General features: G+C 35.4%; 1 protein-coding gene across 2 annotated transcripts in view; it reads left to right on the top strand.

The window, feature by feature from the left end:
• Positions 1 to 18,690, top strand: part of LOC118739087 (dual specificity protein phosphatase Mpk3-like) — a 228,948-nt gene extending 210,258 nt beyond the window's left edge. For both annotated transcript variants that reach the window (XM_036470213.1, XM_036470212.1), the window contains exons 2-5: positions 14,792 to 14,906; positions 15,013 to 15,196; positions 17,290 to 17,425; positions 17,492 to 18,690. In XM_036470213.1, the coding sequence (XP_036326106.1) occupies positions 14,792 to 14,906; positions 15,013 to 15,196; positions 17,290 to 17,425; positions 17,492 to 18,021 (965 nt within the window). In that variant the 3' untranslated portion in view covers positions 18,022 to 18,690. The remainder of the gene's footprint in view (positions 1 to 14,791; positions 14,907 to 15,012; positions 15,197 to 17,289; positions 17,426 to 17,491) is intronic.
• The last annotated feature ends 8,685 nt before the right edge of the window (positions 18,691 to 27,375 follow it).

Genomic DNA, 27,375 nt, shown 5'->3' with positions numbered 1-27,375 from the left:
GTAAACGAAAGTGTGTAGTTTAGAGTAAAAACTCGCTTTTTAGCAAACAAAAATATTTAGCAAACTTCAAAGTAAACGTCCAAAATAGCAGCTAAGTAAGTAAGCAAAACCACATTCGCCACTTAAGAAAATTTGCCACTTCCGTTTTTTTTTTTTTTTTTTGTTCTATACAAAGCTGATCACACTGTAGGTTGTTCGATCGCCTTTGCCCAGCAGACAAAATCTGAAAAGCAAAAAATAAAAATATTTTTAATGAATGAATGGTGCCGCTGTAAATTCAATTCGCTTGTGTTGAAGAATGAGTAAATTGTAAATATGAATTGAATGAATGAATGAATGGGCAGCTAAAAAATAAATGACTGCTTAAATTGTGAAATAATAAAAACCTAAAAATATATGTATATAAGTACGTACATACATATGTGCCTTTGTATGAGAATCAATGAGCCAATGAAAAACAGATAGAAAAACAGATACACGCATTCATGTAAAAATAAAATATGTACATTCATAAATATACACACATACATATATATATAAATGTAGATATGTAATACGACTACATAGTGTGTATAGTGCACCATACAAAAGTAGAGAAAGGAGGGAAGTATACATATATGTACTTACATATGTACATATGTATGTCACGAAAAATGAGCACTTAGATGTGGGTGCGCGCTTGAGGGCACTTTAGAATGTACAATGCCGAATATGCTTGTCAATTTCATATAGTTGTGAGTAATATGTACATACGTACATGCATTAGACCGCATCAGAAAAAATGTTCGCCGTACACTTTCGAATCGGAAAGATTTTTGAAACGCGGTTTCGAAAAAAAAATTAAACCGAATCTAGGAGTCGCCTTTTTACAGTTCGATCGTAAAGTATGTCTCGAGGAAAGCATTTTTTTGTTCCGAAGTTCATTTAACCCACTTACCCCGTTCCAGTACTTACCCACCAGATCTCAGTCAGTAAATTAAAGTTCACCAAAAATCATTAAACTTTTGTTTAGATTCGGCAAAAAAATCGAAATTAGCTTCCCAAAATACTTTAAGACTTAAAGCATGTTCATTTGTAATTTATAAGCAAATCATGCTGAAATCAAAGTAATTTCGCTTTGTAAAATCTGTCAATAAATCAAATAGAAATGAGATATTTTATCATAAATCAATAACCAAATGAATAAAAAAAAGGTGTTTCCTTTATTTTAGCCCCCACTGTTGAGGAAATTTGCCTAAAATGCCTAAAAGTATGCAGCGATTTGTTTTTTGAAATCAAGTACAAACCACACACTCGTACGTACACGTGCTATAGAAATTATGAACGAAAATTTGAACTTGCTTGATTTATGTGAAGTAAATTCATCGTAATAAAGTAATTTATGCTGTAATGTGAATATAGTTTTATGTCGAATTTCCACTAGGCATTAAATGACGAAATTTTTAATGACAATGTGGACCAGGGTGCCCAGATTGTTAAAAAAAGCGCAATTTCTGAAAAAAAATTGCCAAAAATCGCCAAATTTTTTTTTTATAAAAGTCATGAGATCGATTTAACAAATCTTTTAATATAAAAATGAGATCTTGTTATAACATAGTTTTTAAAACCAAAAACGAATATAATACCTTTAATAATTTCTAATCCTAGTTTTTGTTGAATTCATTACGGAAAAAAAACGCGCTCAACAAAGCATGTGAGTGCGGCAATTTACTTATATTTCCAAACATTTGATTGCCTTTGCGGTTATCACTCTGTAAGCAATTATCCAAAATTCTTCAGAGTCGGATGGAATGGTTCTGAGAAAAGTTATTCCATGGGAAAGTTAAAAGATTTAAATATTCAGTTTACGCTGCTTTTCTTTCCTTCAAAGTCAAATAGTGAATTGGCAGGTGTCCCTGAAACTCATCCTCTTAAGATTCACACTCTTTTCTGGTGACAAAATCAAAGCTTTTTTTAAAAGTATTTAATTGACTAGGTAATCGTTTCAAAAGTTCTCCGATTAAGGTGATTAAATATTTTTGACAGTCTTCTTAAGTCAAGTTTATCACGCAGTTCATTAGCCTCTTCTGTAAAATTATCATGGAAAATTAAGTTTTGTATATTTTTATAATTGGAAATTTTATAAACATACTTGAAATCGGCATTAAAAAAACATATATTATAAAGTCAGTCCTGTTTTCTAGATCAAACTCGTCCAAAACTTGTTGAAATGTGTTTTTGATTTACACTTTTCTAAAGAATTCACCTTGAATGGAACGATCTTTTTTATCTCTTAGGGAAGGTTTGGCATTCGGAGTTGATAATTTTAAAAAAGTTCCTTTCAGATCGTCTTCCCATAAAACAGTAAACATCTAATTCGAAGATCAGACAAATGTATGAAGTACACTTGACCAAGGCAAGGTGAGAACAGCAATGAGGCGGGTTAAAAACAACAGGGCCGTCGGAGCGGACAATATACCGGCTGAGCTTTTCAAAGCCGGCGGCGAAGATTGGAATATCAGTGTACTTTGTCCAATCAACATGAAGGGAGATCCCGCTGTTTTCTCCAATTATCACCGAATAAGTCTATTGGGACATACATACGTCATTGTTGGCATTCATAACTTTGATTTAGTAAAGGACTTTGTTTTCCTCGAATCCAGCATAAACACCACCAATAATGTCAGTCTGGAGGTAAAGCAAAGATTAAAGCTTGCCAACAGTTGCTATATTAGGCTCGGTAGGCAATTGAAAAGCAGAGCCCCGTCTCGACGAACAAAAGTCACGCTCTTAAAATCTTTCATCATGCCCGTCCTTTCATATGACGCATAAATATGGACGATGTCTAACAAAGATGAGAAGGCCCTGGAGCCTTTCGAAAGAACTATTCTGCACAAGATCTATGGCCCTGTTCGTCTGGGCGACGAGTACCGAATAAAATGGAATGGCGAACCGTACGAGCTTTATAACGACATGGACCAAGGCGAATTTATACAAGGTGGGGTTGATGGCGAATTTAGATTTTCGCCGTGGTACTTCCTAATGTCAAAATGATGTTTTTTGTAAACAAGGCGAATTCATTTTACAACAAACACATCATTTTGACATTAAGAAGTACCGCGGCGAAAATCTAAATCTAAATTCTCCTTGACATGGACATAGTTAAGCGCAGAAAAATACAACGATTGCGCTGGCTTGGACATGTTGTACGCATGGATGACAACGCTCCTTTGAAAAGATCCTTCGACTCCGCACCCATGGGTGAACAATGAAAGCAAGGGCGCCCACGAACACAATGGAAGAACTAAGCGCCTGTCCGCATATGGGTTGAACAACTTGCGCAAATCTGCAAAGGACTTATGCAAATGGCTAAGCTTATTGGTTCTAATGCCAAACCGTCAAATAAGAAGAAGAAGATGTCATATTGCTTGTAGCTATTGTGGAGTAAAACAAAAATCGAAACATGAAATTTGCCAAAATCTCGAACTTCGGTTAAAAAAAAACGGGGTGTTAATTTGCGCACTTAGAGGCCAGTAATTTAGTTGGCTATCAACCGATCTTCAGTTTATCGCGGGTTTAAGCAAGAAGAACTTAGACCTTTCCAATGGTGTATTTGTCAATTTATAAAATTTAACAGATATGTGTATTTTTGCACAAAGAATACTTTTTTTTAATTTTTCGCAACTTTTAAATTTTTTCGATTTCTAAGCACTATTTTTTAAAGCAGGCATACTAGTCTTGAATTGTTTCAAAAATTATGCTTAGTTTAAAAAATCTATTGAAAACTGACTGAGTTATTCAACTGAAACAATTTTTAATTAAAGTTTGTTCAAAAAGGTATTATTTTTTGATGCTTCAAAGCTTTATATATGTATTTCCCTACTACATACATATTATTATGTACCATTATTTTTAAATAAGTAAATTTATAAAAAATTAACCCATGGCAATCAGCATTAAGTATGTATTTACCTACGCTCGCAACACAATAAACTCTGGAATTGTGAGTGTTTCCGCTGTCTGTATGAAATTATAGCTTTTATCAGCGTTATTCGTTTTGTGCACACCATCACACACACGCCAAAAAAAAAAAATGTCACGCAACAATACCGCTAAGCAAGCATACTCTACTCACTTCCTCCCAATTGTTGCATTTTAGTAGGTAGATAACTAATATGCCGCGGCTGCGGCCCTGTACTCGTATATATGTAGTACATACATGGAGGCATGCACAAAATACAAAAAAAGGCATACATTTTTACAAAAATTTTTGTGAAGGCTTTGCATTTCCTAAAAGAAATTTGTAGTAAAATTCGGTTGCAAGTACTAAAAAGCTGTGGATTGAAATATGAGAAGGGGCAAGAGGAGAGAAGAAATATCTTTCTACGTAGTATATATGTATGTATGTACATATGTAGTATGTATATGTTTGTAGTGCGAAACAAATTGAATTTGCCAGCACTCGAAATTTTTTGAATGATACAACAAGCTTTTCTCATCTCAGCTGCTTAGCTGCTCAACAAAGCTACTGACGCGATAGGGTCACAAATCGTTGGATCAGAGTGTGGGATGCGTACAGGCGGCAGGGGGGCGTGCAGTTTGCTACACTTCAAATGCAATTCTGCTTAATAGAGCACAACTAGCTATGCACTTATGTATGTATGTGGGTATGTATGTACATATGTACTTATACAGTGAGATAATGATAAAGCTGACAGTACCCCCACACGTTGTCACGAGCAATCACCGATGTGAAAATATGCATACTGAAAGATATATGTGCATACGTACATATGTATGTACGTGTATTAGTATGCCTCACCAAAGAAAGTTGCGGGTTTTCTACCGAAATTGTAAATTTTATTATATTTTAAGACACCCACGAAAATATTTTGAGATTTACGTGAGGTGGACCGAATTCAAAATAACTCCAAAAATTAAATGTTTCCTCAATAAAACTGGTTTTTAAAAATATATTTTCCAAAATATCACCTCAGTTTATAGAAGCGTTTAAACTTAAAAGGTCTGCATAAAAAAGTTAAAAAATTTTATTAACAGAATCAAAACCTTGACATTTTTGTAAGTATTTTCAAATCGGTGCGATGTTTTATTATTGTTACTTTTTTTGCGTGAAGATTGATGCACCCCAATGTACATGCATATATAATAGAGTATTGCCAAGTCAACCGCTTTCTGCGATATTCAGTAGCTATTTTTTGTGTGGGCTTAAGTGTTTTTTGTGTGTTTTTCTCTTTTTGCGCTGGTTCTCGCTATTCATACACTATTTTTTTTTCTTTGTTATTGTTGTTGCTTCCGTAGGTGTTGTTGTTTGCCGTTTATGGCACATATTTTTATGTTTATTCTTTTTTTCGTTATCTGGCTATTATAATTTTGTTGGCGTTGAACTCAAAATCCGGTTTGGTGACTGCGTGTCTCCAAAGCAGCGAAAATTTGTTTTTACCATGCTGCCGCACGACGCGCCGCGCGTTGTTTTCAAATTACGAGTATTTCACCTAACAGAATGTTTATTTCTTTGGAGCGCATATTTCATAAGCGAGTGTTGAGAACTACATGTTTGTCATTTCAAAAGGTGTTTTTTTTTTGCGGCGTAACAATGTTTGAACATCTCATTCAAGCTCAATAACTTCCGCATATTTGCCATAATATTTTCTCTTCACCTCTTTCGCTTTCGTATTTATTTTTCTTATAAAGTTGCTATTTTTTACTTTTATGTCACCGTATTCCTTATCGCTTCAGCTTCGCTACCTTGAAGGCCGTTATTTGAATTCATCAATGAATGATGCAAAAGAAATGATAGATACATTTTTTTAACGTTTTCACATTCTTGTCACACTCGCTTTTTGACTGATCTTCTACTCCAATTTGTATTAAGGGAGCGTGCTTTTAGTTCGCAATATTTTAGTTGAATTCTTAAGTATAATATAAATTTTGCAGTGCATTGTCAGATGAGGCTAAGCTTTTCATAATCGGGCAGGTTCTGCAATTCACTTCCGAGTGAATTTCAACCCCTGCCACTTTGAATTCAAAGCGAACCTGACTCAAATTCACTCGGAAGTGAAATTGCAGAACCTGCCGGAGTATTTCTTTCCTTTAATGCTCTCGGGCAGCGTGAAGTACATACATACCTAAGCATATGGGTTCCCTGAGAGCCGAACACCGTGGAAAGGGTAAATAAGGGGTCGGTAGCCTTATATGTAATGTTGCAGAGGAGCGATGGACTTCTCGTCGAAGTGGTTTATTCACTCTATGAAACCATAATTAAACCCGTTTTACTGTATGGTGTTCTTGGTTGTTGGAGCGAATTAGTTGGGCACTTTGAACCGCAACTACTCTTGAACTCAATGCTAAACCAGTTTCACTTCCCAGAATGGGCATATTTCGGAACTCTAAGAATATTCAAGCTTATTCTGAACCGAAGCTTAAGGAAGGACTGGGTGGGGTGTATTTAGTATTTAAAACCATAGTCATCTGAACCTATTCACCTACATAAGCATGGTACAATAATTAAAGGTATTGTCTTCCCATAGAGCGCATATTCCGATCTGCCTTATTTAAAAAATATCATTGTTGCCTACACTAAAACGTTTACTGCTAGGGAGAAGGGATATTTCCATTCCCCATATACCATATATGTACACATATACACATATATAACCATCTAGCAGAGAACTTATTTAATTGGCAAAAGCCAGAAAAAAACATTTGCTTGTAAATAAATTCAAAATTTGTATACAGTCAGTCAATAAAGTTTAGGTACAGCGAATTTTTTACAATACGGGCAACTATTTTTAAATATTTTATTTTTCGATCATTTTTTTTTTTTAATATGGTTAATTCTACAACAAAACCCCCAAAAATGAGGTACTTAAGCGGGGTTTACTGTACATGTAAGGTATCGAATTCAGAACAGGTTCAGAACTATGGAAAAAGGAATACAGAACGAACTAGATCTTATCTGTCGAATTTAGAACTAGTTCGGAACTATCGAAAAAGAGATGCAGCGGAGGACAACTAACACTTCCTAGGACATCGCCATATTAAATTCGGCAACTTTTTGCATGCAATGTACTAGAAGCGCCCCAGTTCAGAACTAGAGATTTTCCCCACAGGGAGGGTTTGTAGTCAGCTCAGCGAAGGATGAGTGAAAACCTTGGGAGTGCAAGGTGGCTTGAACCTTCTGCCCGCAAGTAGACCGGCAACGTTCTAAGCAGCAACTCGTGGGATTTCTAACTAGTCATTATCCGTTATAAGCTTATGTGCTAAGACTAAAAATTGTCTCAACCCCCTACTATGTATAGCAACTGTATGGAGGATGGTGAGGTTGAACCTTCTCCACATCTGCTACTCAATTTACCAGCTTCTCAAGCTGATATCAGTTTCTTAGTTCTCACTTCTTTCTCACCTCCGATGAGATTTCGAGAAAAGACATTAGCCGCTTGCATAGCTTTGTCGTGAGCACGGTGTGATTTTCTACAACATACCTTTAGGCACCAATGTTCAACACAAAAATCTCTCCGTGGGCATACGAAATTTTTTACCGTATATCTGATTGGGACTAATGTTTGCATTGTCCTATAGTAGTAAAACTCATATACAACATTTATATGAAATCAAACATTGGCTCTTGCTCTCCCTATTAAGCTCAAACAGAACTTGTTCAATCGACTCCAGAGCTACTTCTAGGAGAGTTTTAGCTGCGAATATTAGAAATTACTCTTCCGAAGGAAAGGCGTGTGGCAAGGAAAACATAGGGTGATGCGCCACAAGTCGCGGAAGAGCTGTTGCAAGAAGCAAATTTAACCGTCTTTAACCATTTCGTAGTCTCAGTTTCGTAGTCAGTCTCTACATGGGACTATGGGTATTTTTTATCAGTTTTTGTAGCAAAAACTCGTTTTTCGTACTTAAAAAATAAACTTTTTGTTCTTGGTATTTGATAGAGAAAAAATCAGCCCGAGTAACGGCGTCTTTTTTTTTGTATCAGTTGGTCAAATTTGTTGTCTGTGGGTGAAATATTGGAATCGATTTTGGGTTCACTTTTTTAGCTATTTCCGAAAAGTTTACATAAATACAGAAAACAAAGAAAAGGGCAAGTACTTTTGAAACCCACAACTGGTATTTTTTGTGGAGAGAAATGTACGTGCTTCTGACATAACCTTTAATTTATTTTTTTTTCTTAAAAATAAAATTTAAAATAACTTTTAGAACTTGACGAAATGTTACAAAATTAGCCACTGTATAAATAGTTAAAAAAAAATACAAAAAACTGCATTTAAACTTTTTCAATAAACCCACAAAATAAAAAACTGACCGCTTTAAACCCATCGGTCGTCAAGGGTTAAGATTTTTTCTTTTGCAAAAATGTGGGGAATCATAATCCAGTCATTAAAAAATCCTGCTTTTTAAATAATCTACTTGTTTGTTCATAATTAATTTTTTTCACAATAATGGGTCCAAAACCTAGTGGTTATTTCTTTTACTGGCTTATTTCTTTTACTACGTTCTACAATTCTCAGCAGTTTTATCGAGGTAAGGTAATAGCTGCCTTGGTGGAATCGTCCTCCGTTCATTAAATTCATTGCTGTTCTGGACTTCCTATTTACTTCGTCCACACTTTACACATAATCTTGAGAAGCCGATTATGTTGGTGATAATCATGGATATTTTCAACAAAACCAAGCGCAGGTATAAAGACGAGTGCAGAAATCCACTCGAAATGATTTCGGTTCACAGCTGTTCCTACAAAAATCGTATAAGATGAGCCGAGGAAGTTTTCAGTGCTCTGCTGACATTCTTATGATATGTGAAATATTCGCTTTCAGAATTCGTAAAAGTTGCGCCAAATGGAGGCAAGACTAGGTCTTGTACTGCTCACAGCCAAAATGCTTAAAGCTTTGCCACAGCACTGTAAATGGCTCGGCTAACCTTAAACGCCGAAATTACTTACTTGTCGCGTCGATTCGAATTTCAGATATGAAATTTCAGTCATATTTTCCCATAGTACTATATGTAAGTACACTTCCGTATGGACATCTATGGTCTATGCACAAAAACAATAACTATGTATGTCATAATACCGTTAAGGAAAATGTGTCCGACTGATGTAATTTCCGGCGAAAATGTGGTATGTTGTTTATACATACTTATTCACTGGAACTGGGAGCTTAGCGACAGTTATTTATTTAAGTAGCCAGGAAATTTCTTAAGCGAACATGAAAAATACTTGCACACATTTTTATAAGCACATAAATAAAATTGCTCAATTCAGCAGGAAAGTATTAGTTGGGTAAATTGTTTATATAGAAATCGCGAAATTGAAATAAAAAAGCTGTTCTTCTGCTATTTCTTTGAACAGATAAACAAATAAGCGCCAATACATGATACGCTTGTAAAAACATATGTACAAGTATGTATATATGTCTTCATTTGTATTCTCAATGGGACACATTTGTGTGGGTGGCGCGAACTTCCGGTGCAAGCGGAAGTGAAAGCAAAATATACATACAACCTATGAATAGCAAAAAATAAATAAAATACAACAACACCAAAAAACTACAAACTACAAAGCCAGCGATGATGCCACCAACGTTGCGCTGAAGCAGTAATTGTGAATTGAAATGTGCCAATAGATATGTGCATTAGGGTGGTACAAAAATACACAGGAAAATCAAATTTTTTGAATTATCTTGCTGTTACCCCACAGAATTATAGAAAATAGAAAATAAAAGTTGCGTTCCAGGTGCTCACGGCGGTGATCGGACTTATTCCCCCGGCCTAAAATCACCCGGACCAAATCTGCTGCACAAAAATCTCCCCGACAAAAATGTCCCGGACAAAATGCCGCACAACATAAGTCTCCCGGATAAAATCGCCCCAAAAAAATCTCTACGCAGAAAGAGATATTCACGATTTGCAGGGTTTTTTTTAACAAGAAAACGTTCCAGGTGCCAAAAAACCTGTAAGTCAAAGCACTTTTGTGAGAGTAACTTGCACTCTCTCTCAGTCAAAACTTGCGGGTTGCATTTGTAAACAAAAACACACCCTACATAAGTTAAAAAATGGAAGTGGTTACAGGAAAAGTGGTTTTTCGCATTCCAGGTGACTTTTACTGTTTCGCTCTCGCTCCTCTCTTTTAAGAGAGTAATTTTGTTATTTGACAGTTTTACAGGTTTTTACACGAAGAGACCGTTTTTTTGTTTTTGAAATGGGTTAAGTGATGCAAACGCGAAACTTACTCTTCAAAGAGGCCTACAATTTTAGACGGATTTTAATTTTTTTTTATTGAAAGATAATTAAATTCTTAAGTTGTTTAAGCAACTACTTTTTAAATTATTTATTTGTTTAGGTAAATTAACTTGTTTAGTGCAAAGTGCATAGAAAGCAACAACTTTGAGGAAAATCGATTCTCGTCTTCCTATTAATGAACGTTACATAATAATAGCTGGTTGAAAACAATAATAGGGTGCCGCTAAAACGAAAAAATGCACACCAAAAACTAATATTTTTTTAATGTTTTATTAAATTTATTTATTTTTTTTAATTTAAAGAAAAATTTTAGTACCCAATAAGTTTTAGTGCATACAATGAAACGCAATGCAATTTTATAGCCCAATAAATTTTAGTACAATAAAATGTGATAAAGCGACATTTTTTAAGTTAAATATGCATAATTACTTTATTATTTGAAGATTTCTGAAAGGAAATATTTCCATTAGATCAAAAAAATATTTGTTTTTAGCAATTTTATGCCAATTCTACGAAAAAATTTATTTTCTCCATATGAAATACTGTGTTGAAAGCTTCCAAGCCCCGGCGGCATGGTTAAATGGTAAAGAAAAAGGTTTCCTTAATTTCCATGCTCTTTTGGAATTTATTTATTTTTATTTTTTTTTTACCACCCTGACGTACATAGCTACTTTTAGTGACGCCATTAGCAAAAGAAAACTTATTCAATGAAACCTGGCTATGACGCATTTCCAACATCAAATCGGTGAATGAAAACAATAGAATACAACCTGTTCAAAAAAAAAGTTTTCAATGCAAAACAACGCCACTGCAAATTTCACGCTACAACGTGAGCGGTAGTTTGTGAATGAGACCGCTGAACGGGCGGCAATAAATACTAGTAGCTGGGTGGTTGGCGGCCATATGTATGTAAAAATTACCCACCGACTAACTGGCTAGCGTGCTAACAAACCGCTTTACCGCTAAAATTACTTTCAATGTGCGAATGAGCGAGTTAGCGATTATCTAAAAGTTTGCTCGTACATGAGCACATACGCGCTTACTCATATAAACATATCTACGTGTTTAAATCTATATATGTACATACATACATATATGTATGTATATATGTATGCATTCGCTGATCAATGGTCGTCTTCATGCCTCAAAGCAAACGCGTTTTTTGCACGCTTTATTATTAAAAACAATAATACTCAAAAACATTAAAAAAATAACAACAATGAATAAGTTATGTGTAGCCTCCTCACAATTGTTTGTAATTCTATTTACGCTAATTTAGCATCGAGTTTCAGTTTGTTTGTTTTTTTTTATTTATTTATTCGACAAGTGCATACGTGCCTACATTCAGACATGGATTGTTGGCGTGATTTCATTCAAATTCGGTTTTCAAAAAAGCAAAACGGTCAGCACACAAGCGCATCCTAATAGCTCAAAAGCATGAGCCACACATAAATGCAATGAAATTATACTACATATGTATGTATGTATGTATATATGTAGTTAGTATGTACTACGTGACGTTTGTGCGGATTGCCGGTTCTACTTAAACGTACGCAAATGATGTCAGCGCAATAGCGTTTGGTCGCAGAGTCTGAGCGGCAGTGATCTGTATTTTTACTGAACAGAACTTAGCTGCTTTTTTCTAAGGAGTTAAAGCTCCGTTATTCTAGACTTAGCTCTTTGACAGTTTGCCGCTTAAAATGCCATATCGAAAAATTCATGCAAACAAATGTGTTTACGTTCATTTGTATTTGAGAAATGCAAAAACGAAAATCTGGCAAGCCTGATTCTCTCACTGCTCTCAATTTCCGTAAGGCCTAAAATCTATAGGTTCTTAAGTTGCTTACGGTAAGTTAAGTTTTAACTAACCGCTTACACATTGTCTCATATAACAGATTGGCCAAAATATTAAGTTAAGTTAAGTTACGGAAATTAAAAGTCTAGACTAACTGAGCTTTTAAAATGTGGGTGTGGAACACAAGTGACACACATACATACATATTTACATATGTATATACATATTGGCTGCATTTCTTTATTCATTCCGAACGTTTGGAATAAGCTTTTTTGTTTATTTATTCTTTAGAACGTTCCTGTTGATATGTTGACGTATATTTCAAACGCATTCTGTTTATTCCGGCTGTGAAATGGGATTATCCGGAATGTATAAAGAAACGCAGCCATTGTCAAATAATTGAAGTTTAAGAAGCTAATATGCGGCATACACGGTGCGTCTGACTCGCGAGTCATTTGTGTACGTGTTGACTCGCCTTCGACTACACACAATTGAATCATTCAGAGTCATACCAAGAGTCATGTCGGTGTAAATGATACATATTTAGTTTCACAAACACTTCCAAACCGACTCGCCAGTCAGACGCATGGTGTATGCCACCTATAAAAAAATTTTAAATTTTTACTTTACAAGAGTTATATATACAAAAACAGGTAAAGAAGTATAAGTTCCGGCGAAACTTTGGCGGTAACTTAAGTCCGATTTCCAAAATTTTCAGCATATCGCTTTTTTGATCCAAGGTTGATTAACGTGCCGAGTTTGGTAGGGATTGGTAAAGGGACTTCAGAGATAGAGCATCGCATCATAAGTGGGCGGGGCCACAACCATTTTCCAAAAATTTCATAATAATAATAAATAGTTTTTGCATATTTAGAAAATACCGTTATATGGGAGGTTATTGTCCGATTTTGCCCATTTTCAATCCTAACTGTCCTTGGAAAAAAGGCAACCTACTTACCAAATTTCGTTGACATATCTCAATTTTTTCTCGAGTTATCGTATACACGGACAGACGACAGACATGTAGAGCTGGGAAACTACTGCCCACGGCCATCGATAGTTTCGATTGTCGATAGCCATAACCATCGATAGTATCGATACTATCGAAAATGTCGAGACTATCGATAGTTTTGATTAAAAAAGTCCAAAAATAAAACATAACAACTTTTATTGAAAATGAGATCAGAATTACTAAAATATGTCTATAAGGAACAACAGTTTATCAACGATTTTTGGCTTCATGCCGCATCCGCGCTCTGAAATATGGATGTTACTCAATAATGTATTTATGAGTGAAAACTATTGATAGTGCTTACAAAACTGGTGGTGTAGTGGTAAGCAGTGCGCGCTTCTACTCCGCAGCACCTGGGTTCAAGCCCTGGTCAAAGCAACATCGCAAAAAAAATCTAGAAAAAAGGTTTTTTCTTAACAGCGGTCGTCCCTCGGCAGGCAATGGCAAACCTCCGAGTGCATTTCTGCCATGAAAAACAGCTTCCCATAAAAATACAATAGCCGTTCGGAGTCGGCGTAAAACTGTCGGTCTCCCCGCTTTGTTTGACAACATCAAGGCGCACAATCTATTATTATTATTATTATTATTATTAATCCGCGATTCATTTTTGCCATTCATTTTTCCCAAAAACGGTCGCTGGTTGCAAAAAAAAAAATGAAGGAACATTGTTGAGAAACATTATTGGCACTATTCCCTCATGTTCCTTCCATGTTTTTTTGCATCATAGCGCACCCAGCGACCGTTTTTGGAACCCCTATAAAAGCCTTTTGACGGTATAAATATTTGCATTTAAATTACTTTTACATTTTTTTTAAATGCTGCTCTGCTTTCGCACTTGTTTTAACACCGCACTCCGTACCCACACGAAATGGTCACTCAGCCGAAGCTCCACTTCCTTGTTTTAGATAGATAGTTAGATATTTTCCACATCATTGATTTTTTCATCGATATACAATCTTTCAATTTTCAATTCCATTCTTTTTTTTTACGTATTTAAGGTATCTAAAAGATTCTACCATTTTTGCATTCAAATTCGTATTCACAATCGTATTTCTGTCCCTATTCCTGTTCCTGTTCGTATTTGGGTTCATAACAATTTTCTAATGTTTTTATAAAAACCCAGCACATAAAACACCTCTTCACGCGGGTTAAAGTATTTAATTTTACCTTACCGGAACCAAAGATGCCTGACAACCAATTACTTGCTGATATGTTAAGGAAGTTGTAGCTTGCAGCCCAATTGTAATTCCAGCTCTATTTGCTGGCTGGGTAGCCATAGCTTATGTACATGCCAACTCACTTATAATCGTAAATATTCGTAAAAATTTCTGTTGAACTGTAGCATGTGGGAGCATTGTTTTACGTTTGTGGGTGTCTTGAATGCCGGTTATTCGTTGGCGGAAATGCAAATATAGAAAACTCAAAAGGTCAGTGGGTTGAATGGAATACACAGAAAATGACGTCAACGCCACTTATTCACTTTATTAATTAAATAGCACACAAAAACTTTTTCGGCCCACAACAAATTAGTCTTATTTAACACTTATGATGATTACAATGCAGGAACTATGCATTCCAAATAATAATTGCGACTTTCATAAATATTTGGCTCTAGTTATTAATTAAGCGAAATTTTAGTCGGTTAGAACTTGTAATTGAATGCACTTAAATACTTAAAGATAAAAATTAATAAATTAAAGTGTGTGTTTAACTTGCAATTTCTTATTTCACTGTCATTTCAGATGGTTTCTCAAGTTTCCGTCAAGCATTCCCCGAATGGTGTGAGGATGATAGCGCACAAAATAAAGAAATGGAATCTAGTCACAGCACACAGGCCGATCAACTGATGGGACTTAGGTTAGTTTTTCTTTGTTTTTCTGTAAATCTTGCGCTCAAATTACTATTTGTTTTAATGGAAAACTGACATTTTATTGCGTTTTTTTTCACTTCGTTTGCAACACAGATCTTTGCGGATATCAACGCCACATTCAGATTCCGCCTGCAGTAGTTCCGCTGAATCTTCCGACTGTGAAAGTACAACACATCACAATATCAATGAGGCACCTGTGGAGATCATTCCAGGCTTATTTCTTGGCAATGAATCGCATAGTTGTGATTCACGCGCATTACAAAAGTACAATATAAAGGTAAGAAAAAGTGTGCATGCATTTTGCGATTGCAAGAAAAACTTACATTTTTAGCTGCTAAAATGTATCAAGTATTTATAGATTTGTTTTATAGCTCTAAGTCTGCCTTAGAAGTGCCCGAAGCTTAAGACCATACCAGATAAAACTTTGTGGCTTTGACGCAAAATGTATGCCACAAAGAATGCCAAGGAAACCATTTTATACTGCTTGTTTGCTCCTTAAAATTAGACCCACGTCCGGGAACGTTCTTAACTAACTCTCTTTACGATTAATCGATACGATTAAGACTTACTTAAATTATATAACAAAAAAAAGTACGGAAGGCAAAGAACAAATCATGGAAGGACTTCTGTGAGAACTTAGAGAGGAAACAAACTAGGTGGGCAGGCTTAGGAAACTTTTAACCAAGATTCCAAGCGCATCTAGCTCTATACGTTAGAGTTGCGGCGAATGGACCAATTCAAGCAAAAAGTCGCTAGGAGACTTGATCAAAACCCACTTTCCGGGATGCATGGACTTGACAGACCTCGATAGTGGGGGAGGTATAGCGAGTAGCATCCCGCCAAACGTCAGAACTTTTTCCAAAGTAAAATGGACAATCAACAGATTTGAGCACTGCAAATCCCCGAGAGTAGACGGAATAATTCCAGTATTGCTCCAGAAGGTTATGCACCTTATAGTGCCATAGCTGAATGCGATATTTTTGTACTGTTTGAGGCTGAGATATGTTACCGGCACATATCTGTGGAGGCAAGCGAGGGCTGTATTTATACCCAAGGCAGGCAAGATCAACCTAGTTTTCTCTAAGAAATACGGGCCTATAAGTCTGACCTCATTCTTCCTAAAAATATTCGAAAAAAAATCTTGACACTCACATCCGTGACATTCTGCCGCCAGGCATCTTGGCCCACACCCAAAATGCGTACACTAAGGGCAATATCACGGAGGCTGCACTACACTCATTAGTACAACACATCGAGAAGGCTCTAAAATGGAAATAATATGCTTTAAATAATGTCTCAAGTTGTAGTAACAGGGAAGTACGTAGACACTATCAGTAATGTAATGAACAGCGCCCTTAGTTCTTTACAATAAAATATACGGTCCCAGTGTGGAGACCCCCGAGGCTAAGTAGGGTTCAGCTGTCAATTAAAGAACGCTCAAAGTACTTGAGAGTAGTCTTGGACAGTACGCTGCTGTGGAAGCGCAATGTTGAGGAAATGGTGAAAAAGACGAGCAACATCCAATACTGCTCTATGGCGCTTTGGTGTGGTTGAATGCCGCAAAAAAGTTCCCATACCTCGGGCCAATGGAGAAGGTTCAGGGAGAGCTGATCTCCACTCCAACTGCTGCTCTTGAAAAAATTCTCAGTTTACCGCCCATTGACTTATTCTCAGATAGATTGAGGGCCATAGGGGAATTATATTTCAGAAACTTTGGGCACAGCTCAATTGGGGCGTGAAGCACAGGTAGTATGGACTCCATGGCACCCAGCTTTAAGTGGGAACGAAGTCTTCGCACAACCATTGAGGAGGAGAGATGCCGCAAGAGAATGACACCCTATACATTTTCATGGAAGGCTATAAAATGGTAACTGGAGTGGGTGCCGGGGCTTACTGCAGGGAAGCGAACCTCAGGCGGAAAGTAAAGTTGCCTGACATTGCAGCATATTTCAAGCAAAGGTTTTAGCAATGAAAACTTTTCGAGAACGCCCTATTTCAGGATTTGATTGAAAAATGCCCTATCTCAGCTGCCGATTCAAAAACGCCCTGTCGCAACATATTTTCTATATATACCAACATAGTATTTTAAGAGGAGAAACCTAAGCGTACTGTTTTTAATTATTCCTAGAAAATTCCCATTTGTATCTCAACTAGTCGAGTCCCACTGACTTTAAAGTTGTTGAATTATGGAACTTTTTACCCCCTCTGGCTATGGAGCGGAATTGTAGATCTAATCTTCCTATCTGTCAGATTTCTCGATTTCCCCTTAGTTTAGGCGATATTAAAGTACTTCACCAACTAATAAATCTCTTGATCTTTTGAATGGTAAAATTATTTGCTTACAACCGCCATTTTCTTCCTTCTTTCCAGTATGTTTTAAACGTCACACCGGATCTTCCCAATGTCTTCGAGTCTTCAGGCGATATACAGTATTTACAAATTCCTATTACTGATCACTATTCCCAAGATCTGGCCATGCATTTTCCAGACGCCATACGATTTATAGGTAAGTAACTCCGACTTAAATTGACAAGGACTTGTAAAAACGAATTTCCTTCTTCGCCTTTTGCAGAGGAGGCGCGCTCCAACAATGCCGCCGTGCTAGTGCACTGCCTAGCCGGCGTATCCCGCTCTGTCACAGTGACGCTCGCCTATCTAATGCAAACGCGCACACTCAGCCTGAATGACGCATTCACGTTAGTGCGCGATCGCAAGCCCGATGTGGCACCCAATTTCCATTTCATGGAGCAGTTGCATTCGTTCGAGCGAAAACTGCGTCCGGCCAGTAATAGTGGTGAAGGCAGCAGCAGCGGCAGCGGTGACAATGAGTGCACAGCGATGGATGAGAGTGGCGGAGGCGGTAGTGGCAGCGGCATACCCTCTTGCACCGCCAACACGAGTTTGGCTAATACGCTAACAGCTGGACGTTGTGGCGGCGATTTAAGTTCGAAATTCACTTGCAATTGCATTGCAACAGACTGTAAATGCATGCAGACGGGCGGCTATATGGCGCAACTGGCGAAAGCGGCAACCGGTGTGTCACCCGATTCGGGTATTGAATTCGATCGATGGACGCCGTCCAGCGATACGGGACTCAAATGAGATCAACTTGTGGGAAAAAGTTTCGTGCTGCCGCCGAGCATTGTGGAGCCGCCAGTGGCACACAACGCCGACAATGTGTCACCAGCTTCGACTACCTCCTCGTCCACTTCGACGACAACAACGGCTGAGGCTGTGTCGGTGGTCGAAGTGGTGCCCAGCGCCGATGAGCGATAAATTGCGTATAAATGTGAATGGAGAGCAAGAGGGAGCGAGATTTGATGGTTGGTGGGCGGTTGGTTGGTTGGCGGCGTGTGTTTTATAGGCACGCGAAACTTTTTTCCTACAGGTCTGGTGTGGTGGTGACAAAGCAAACTACAACTACAAAGGTAGCACAAATGCGAACGAAATATGCGGTATAAGGAATATATCACAAAAGCAGCAACAAAACCAATATAACTTTTTTTTTTTATTTTAAGTGGAAATAAAAGTGTCATTTGAAGTACTAGCTGTGACATAACAAATTTGTTGTTTGCTAAAACAATTTTATTTTTATGAAAATTAGGCTAAATATGGAATATCTTTTTGTATTTAAACTTAAAACTTATTTGCTTCCTTTTTGTATACAATCCATATGACTTTTAAGAAGGAAAATTATTTTAATAATTGCACGATTTTAATTAAGAAAAATTAACTAGGTATTTAAAAAGTACGCGAAAAATTTATGCAAATGTATTAAAAATAAATGTTAAAAAAGTTAAAAATACAAAACACAAGTGAAAACAAAGCAGGAAATTTAATACAAAAAACTCTGTACCAAAAGCAAAGCAAACAAATATGTATGAAAGGAACACCTTTTTTAATAAAATGTACTGCAACAAATCCCACAACCAACATACATATTACATACATGCATATAAGCCAGTAATGTACAATACATGAATTATTCTAAGTTCTAATCAATATATGTATGTATGATTGTATTAAAAAAAAACAAGCTCTTAACTCTAGTTATTAAAAGCAGTTATTACGCAAACAAAGCATATACAAGCATACGTGTGAGTACATACATAGTTAATGCAATATAGTGCAACATTCAATTAAAATAAGGCACAAAAGCATACAGGCATACATATAAATTTGTATGTACACAAAAATACATACTCATATGTTCACATACCAATAATCCTACATACCAACAAATATGTATGTATGCATACATTAGCACTTACATCTTTATGTAAAGTGACATACTTATTTACATATTGTAATATGTAATTTTTTGTTTACTATGTATATTAGGGTGGTCTTTAAAATACCAACATCCTGTGACACCCCTTTATTTTGTGGTACGTACAAAATTAAAACGGCCACGAAAGAAAAATTAAGGGTAGCTATCAGAGTTCGAAAACATTTAAGTATTTTAAATCGCAAAAATTCGACAAAATTTTCACTTTGAACAGCTTCAACTCAGCGATTTTATGAATTTATACGAATAAGTTTGAATAATATGACAAATTTATTAGATTTCAAGTGCACATTTTGTCAAATTTTTGCGAAGTAAAAAAATTAAAACTTTTCAAACTCTGCTAGCGGTCTCTTAAAATTTGTTTAAAATTTTAAAATATTCGTAGATGCCTTTATTTTGTTTTACGTACATGGGGTGTCCCATACAAAATTCAAATGCTGTTATTTTTAAGGACCACCCTAATGTATAAGCAGTTCAAACCGAATGCAATGAAGTCATGGCACAAGAAAAGATTGAAATAAACCATAGTTTTTACATTGATACATAAATTTAGTTCAATATGTAAACAATGCTATGAACTAATTACTTATTAATTAATACATACATAGATAAAACGATTCAAATGAAAACCATTTATGTATATACATATTAAGTACTGTTGAGTAATAAAAAGTTCTTTTTGAAAGAAAATGCAAACTATTTGCCAAACTAATGTAACTGCAAAATTTGTTTGATTTTATTTGGTATGATTATTTCGCCTTTCTTTGGATTCTGTTCGTATGTTTTAATGAGTATTAGTTAGCTGTAGGATTATTTCTGTTAGATTTGTACATCTTGAAATGCAGAAAGAATTCAAACATCTTATAGATATTGGGCATATTAGGAATGTATGAGTAAATAATAACGAACATAGACTAGTTTATATAAAATGTATTAGTTTTCCTTCCATTGCAGTGAAATGCTTGCTACTGTCATGTGCCAACAAATATTGCATGTAACGGCGGTATCACAGTTCCCTGAAAAGGGCTGTCGCAAGCTATAAACTGTTTATAGTAAACAGGGAACGGATTGTTAGGTCCTAAATGCCCAAAAATAAAATGGCGAAATAGACAGGTAATGGCATGAAATATCGTAAAAATGGTAAGAAAATATGGCACTAACAACAAACTTGAACTATTTTTGCCACACATGAGAAACTCGATATACGCGCGAAATTATAGTTGAAATACAATAAATATGCATTGTTATGACTCTGCTGGTATAATTTGTTTTTACTGTACCTCAAAATTTTAAAAAGTACTTTTGAGCATCGTCCTCTATGGGGCGGCCCCGGTGTGGGACGTCTGAATTTTATTTCAAAGTTTTCTTCAAAGTTTTTTAAGGTTCCAAAAAAATCGTATAATTCAACAAGGTATGCAACTATGGGCGTCAAACGAAAGTGGACAGTGCAGATAATACTAAGAATTTTCCACAATATTTATATATCACTTACGCAGCTTTATTTTAAGTTTTTATTATTTTTAATTTATTCTTAATACAAATTAAAAAAATTTCAAAAATTTTATATAACTTTTAATCACTTAATTAAAGTTAAAAAAGGCAAATTCCAAGAAAAATGCAACATTAAATATGTAAAATTAAAATTAAAGAAAGCGTGGTTATTTTCACTACTCTATCTCTCGCAGAAAAGAAGCAACGCCAATAAAATCCGTTCCCTGAAAATATATAAATAATTGATTTTTTTCTTTCCTAATTTTCCTTCTGATTCAGTTTCTCTTATGCCGAGTTTCTACTGGACACCTGTAAATAAATAACAAAGTTGGGCAACGAAAAATATCCGTTTATAGAAATAGTCACTAAATTCATTTTTCAAAGAGCATACATATATATTTTGGGTGGGGTGACATAAGGAACATGTCCATAAAGTCATTTGGCATTATGCCCACTTCATTGACCTTATACATCACCCAACCGATTTATTGTTATTTTAATAGTTGGATTCTTGAAACAGCGCAAAGTTGTTGCAAATGTCGCATTTGCTGCAAAATTTGCCACCTTGCGACCCAACTGTAAACGGTACATTTTTAACCGACTTCCAAAAAAGGAGGAGGTTATCAGTTCGTCGGAATTTTTTTTTTTTTATGTATGTTACCGCATAACTTTGCACCACGTCACCTGGTAACACTACTACGGCACTGCCACTGCAATTGTTTACTTTGTTTGGAAACATACAAAGAGATATTCTTTAAAAAGTTCTGCCTGAAAGCATTTACTTAGAAACGCTTCTAATTTTGCCGACTGGGAACGAACCTTTAAAGTAATGAACAATTTCCAGCAGGCATTGCTATAACAGAAAAATGTGATATTTTAAAAATGCATTGTAGAACCGAACTTAGCGATAAACGTAATGCCGCGACTTTGTCATAGAATTACCAGTGGAACTTCAGTATAAAAAATGGCGAAAGATTGTTTAAAAAAGTGTGCAAAAAATATGGGCAGTAAAACAAGGACAGTTTGAGTGAGGTTTTCGTAGCAGTTTAGATGGGTACACAGCTAAAAATGCGCGACTGAACACAACTCCGACCCTTACGTCACCGTTCGTGTACAATATGATCCACATTTGTTTAAAATGCGGTACCCCACCCCTCTAAAGTCTTAAGTCCCAGCTGGGCGCCACTCCCGACTTATTTGATTTAAAGGGCCTTTGAAGTCAGTGGCGTCTCTTATGTTCGAGTATAAACGGGTGTCCGTCTCGGAACAAGCCGCTCACTATATACAATACATGCGTCGGGTTGGGACCCACGAAAACCAGTGAAAGAACTACATATGCATGGGCATACGTTAGCTTCGGATATTGACCTCCCCACACACGTTGACAAACGGAACACGGACTGCGTTTATAAATTATATTAACTTACACTCATTCTATGGAAAAAGGTTGTGGCTTGAAAATATTTTGAATAGGGTTGCCACCTGTTTTCAACTTAAATTCAACTTGAATTAAGGGAATTAGTTAATTTAAATATGTATCACAATTAGGATGTCGCACGAAGAATATTTAACAAAGATTATGTTTGAAAATAATTTGAATAGGGTTACCACCTGTTTGCAAAGTTAAATTCAATGTATATAACATAGTGTAATATGACCATAATAAGTTTAGGGGCTGGGGCTCAAACACAGCCCGCAGGTCAGGACGAAGGCGCTGGACTGATCCTTTTATTAAAACCCCTATATAGGTTTTAATACAAGAAAACTCAAGATGAAGGCGAATCATGAGCGTGGAAGAGTTGGGTTTTTTTTTTGAGGACCAAAGCAAATGATTTAAGGATTGCAACAAACAAAATTTTTGGCGCGTACACTCTTGCTAAGTCTTTGGCCGATCTTCTCCTGTAATTTGTATAGTGAAGGGACCAACAATTTTACGCCGCCTCCGAACGGCAAATGGCCTTATGAGAAGCAGCAATGCCCTCGAAGGTTTGTCATTGCTTGTCGAGGGGCAACCGCTGTTCAACACAAATTTTGCTTGGTTTGGATGTTGCTTTGACCAGGTACGGTATCCAGGTTCTGCGGAGTGGTAGTACATACCTCTAGCAACTTGGCTTCAGTAGTCAATTTGGATTATAGTTAGACTTTAAGTTGTAACTTAAATAAACCAGTGTTGGTCAAATAGAGCTCTTAACTTGTGCCACTGGTATAAGCTTCTTTAGAACTATGTTGAGCAGTCAAGCAGTGCCATGGTCCGAAATCAACTTTTATGTATTTCTACGAGTCACAGAAATTTTGCATTGCCATTTAATAGGATAAAGTCTTTTGCGTCTACTATCTAAACACCTTGTCCCAGCTTAAAATAAATCAAACACCGCCGTTTTATGATATATTCAAAAAGTTCCATCGTAAATCGGCTGGAAAAAAATTTTCGTAAGGTTTTTGTTTTTGATTCCTACGCTTACGTGGTATGTACCTTTTTAATTCTTATTAACCGGCCTCAAAAGATACCAGATAACTTTAAGCCACGTGCACTGTTTTCGATAATCCTTTTTTTTATTGGAAGGGTGTTCTTTTACTAATTTGGTTTAATTCCGATTATTGGATCATGCAGAAATTAACGGCACTCCTAAATTTTTATATGAGCGTTGAAGTCGGTTGTGTTTTCTGCTTAAAAATTACTTGTTTATGTAATTGTGTTTATTTTGGTCTTAAGAATGTATGTTAGTTATTATTATTGTTGTTGGGGATAAAACACTGCAACCTTAAGATCTGTTGTTAGTTAGTTAGTTGGCTAATTTTACGTCGCTCTTAGTTAAATTTTCTTCGTTTTTGAAACATTATTGGGTGATTTAAATCCACAAGACTCAGAGACGTTGCGCTCTCTTTAGCAGAAACAGTATCTCAATGTTGGTGAAATTTTTAATTTTATTTGGCTTTATTTAACTAAATATTTCACTTGATTTGGTGGAGCGATCAGCATTCCAGAAATATTAAAGAAGAAAAAAAATATTTTCGCTTCATCAAAAGAAGTATAAATAACAGTAAACTATTGCCACCCATGCAATTTTTTAATACCGGAATTCCACTAAATATTTAGATTACAAAAAACCATTGGGTCACTCAAAAAATGCCATGGAAAATAAACATAACGAATAAAAATTTGCATGCACCCAATGCTTACCTAATGAACCTAATGACACCAGGTATGCATTTGTTATTGCCTTACATTGTCATTAAAATTTCTGTCATGCAATGTCAAGTGCAAATCCGGCATAAGACACAGTTGAAATGCGGCATAAGCATGCGAATGTTTTGGCCAGTTTTACGCAAGGCGAATTCATATAAAGTGGTAGCGGTAGTACAAAAAAGAAAAACTTACATGCATTTCGTTTTTGCTTTCAGTACACAAATGTCAAATTTTAAATATTCCTCGCTCGAAAGGAAGAGGGAAATAAAATTCCAACACTCTCACTTTCGCACTCACTCATAATAAATGTTTACATCTGTGTACCGAGGCGAATTTAACCCCACGTCTCCACCTTCACACATTTAGTAGAAGGTGGAGACGTGGGGCAAGCAGCTGTTCTAGCAACACCACCTTATATGTATTCGCCTTGGTTTTGCGAAAGCAGTCTTAAATGAAAATATTTTTTTATTTGAATTTAGTATGAAAACTTACCGAATAGAAACGATCATTTTCCACTTGAATTGCTGATGGAACCCGCAGTTTAGGTTTGTATTTTTAAATAAATAAGAAAACCCGTATCATAAATTGTACAAACTAAATGTCTAGCATCTAGCAGAAAACAAAACGTAATCGTTGAGAAAGTACCCGAGTTACTTAATCAATGTTTAGTCTTATGAAAATTTAAAATTTTATGCGACATGGTTTGATGAAAAAAGAAGTTGATGTGTACAAATAATTCAGGTGAATGATTTAAGTAGAACGAAAATGAAGGCTGTGCATAAAACAAGTAGCGATAAAAATAAATACATAAATGAAAAAGAAAAAAGTAAAAAATGTTATAAAATTGTATTCAAAAAAGCAAAAAAAAGAATAAAATTTAAAATTGAATGTAAAAGTTAAGAAATGTTAATCAAAAAAATATGATTGCTTTATGATTAACGCAAAAAGAACAAAACTTAAAGAAAAAATAAGGAAAAACCAAAAAAAAATAAGTTTTGTGTACGAAAAAATGTATTTGCGACGAATAGCAAACATTCTCGTTCGAATAAAGAAAAATAATAATGATTCAAAGCGATACAAATTAAATTTAACAAACGGTTGTAAGTGTAACAGAAAAATTTAAAACAGTGTGGTCATTAAAACTTGAAAAAAATATTAAAAATAATCAATATTTTTAAAGGAAGTCCTGCGGCAAACTGCAATAAAAGCAAAAGCAAATTTTATAAATAATGCTAAAAACATACACCTGCATACGCATACATATGTACTATATAAACAAGAAAATTGTTTGGGGATTTTTTAACATACAGTGTCTGCCACTTTAGCGCGTCCTCAGTATTGACAGCTTTCCTTTTGTTTATTTTATTATTTGGTTATTTACTATTTTGTTTATTTACTGTTACTAATTTTTTTTTTAATAGAGCGTATTCCATAACAAAAATAAAAAACCCCATTTGAATCCGATTTTCAAACATAGTAAAAATGTTTAATAACTCAACAAATTTTAATAAAAACTTCAAGCTTAAAAAAAATCAGAACTTATTTGAATATGCAGTTTAGTAGGCCATTAAATTTGAAAAGAAAATGGCCAACAAAATTTTGATGCGAATTTGTTTAGTTATTATATAAAATATATTTCAAGTGGCCGGCACAGTATGTATTTTTGAGTAATAAAAAAAGTCTGCAACAAACCAGTTTGATATTTATAAGAAATTATGTACCTAATAATGCAGCAATACAATTTTTCAAGTGTCCATCGCCAAATTCGTTTGTAAAAAAGGCAGATAATACGTACATCTGGCAGCAGGTAATAAGTATGTTACTCAACTAAAATTGATACAAACATATGTATGTATACCATTTAGTATTTGAAGATGAAAAAAAGCGTTTGCCATTAATGCAACCAATGTTGCCAAATGTAGCAACAGCGGGTTCGTTTCAAAAGTCTTTCGTTTTCCGCCATGCGATTGCATTTCTTTGCATATCCGCAGCGTATACGTTTTATTGCACATGCCAAGATTACTTTTCAATACATGCTTAATAAAAGTTTTCTTTATAAGCTCGCGTTCGATTTTCGCGCAGAAACAAAGTTTACATCGCATTCAAATAAATTCACACATATGTATGTGAATAAGCGTACTTGGCATTGCCTGCATTAATGTCAATGTTCGAATGTTCCAGTCAGTGTTGTTTATAACATGCAATGTTCTATGAAAATAATTAAGAACCCTATTGAGCCCGATTTTCCATGCATTGCAAATGGTTTTCAAAAGTAACAAAAATTGTAAAACTTAGAACTAAATCGTTGATATCTATGTATTTGACCTATGAATTTGTAATATGAATTTATTACAATAGAAAAAAAATTTATAAAAATAAAATAATAATTCGCTGCGTATTCATGTATGTTTGTACTTACTTGCATATTGTAATACTCGTATAAGAAGAAATTTTAATAAAATTGATTAAAAAAAAAGTTTCAGTTTTGGAAAGTTTAAAATTTATTTTACAATAAAAATATTAAAATGGCAACAGCAGTTCGAATAATGTTTAATGTAGATCCAGAGAAGCTTATCTACAAAAAATTTGTTTTAAAGTAATTCTCATAACAGGATTTTCAAATAGTAAATACGGTCCTCTTCAGCAGGGATCCCCACCGCGGCACCCTTGCACAGTGGTTCGGATCGCAAATCTAGCTGGACGAAACTATTTAAACAAATACTCGTTGATGGATCTTTACACCACTTCTTACCTAGGAGATTTTTGAGTCGCTGATTACGAATCTGAAGTCACTTATCAAAAATTCAAAAAGGCGGATCCAATATGGCGGACGAAAATTAAAAAAAAAATCGGTAGATTTCTATGAAACTGGGTATCTGGGGGTTTTCTGGGTCGCTGATTACATATCTAAAGTGATTTACCAAAAATTCAAAATGGCGGATCCAATATGGCGGACGAAAATTTAAAAAAATCGGTAGATTTCTATGTAACTGGGTATCAGGGGATTTTCTGGGTTGCTGATTACGAATCTTAAGTCATTTACTTAATTTACTTTATTTACTTCGGAACGAGCATTTTCATCATATATTTCTTTCAATTTACTAATCACATAATCACGGACACCTTGTTGTCTTTTAGAAGTTTCAGCAACACCAAATGTCAAACAACTCACTTCTTAAGATTTTATTTACCATGACTAAAATTTAAGATCACAGCAAGGAACACAAATAAATTTCAGAAAAAATTTTATAACAGCGCTTAAAGATTTGCATGCCTGTTGTATAATTTTTTAATTTCAGAAAGCAGAAAATTCGCGAGGTACTATTTTTTTTAACTCTTACATAACCAAAGGTTTTATAACTCCAAGTATTTTTCTGTTTTAACACACAACCCCTCCCTCCCCCCCCTCTCCCCCGTGGATCCGCCACTGATCTTATATTTATATTCAGATACAGTCCTGTTAATAATTACTTTTGAATTTTGAGATTTG

Source organism: Rhagoletis pomonella, unplaced genomic scaffold (assembly GCF_013731165.1).
Source record: "Rhagoletis pomonella isolate Grant_MI unplaced genomic scaffold, Rhpom_1.0 Rhpom_scaffold_00005, whole genome shotgun sequence".
NCBI classification, from domain to species: Eukaryota; Metazoa; Arthropoda; class Insecta; order Diptera; family Tephritidae; genus Rhagoletis; species Rhagoletis pomonella.
Note: the sequence above shows the minus strand (reverse complement) of the source record. Positions and strands in the feature narration are given on the sequence as shown.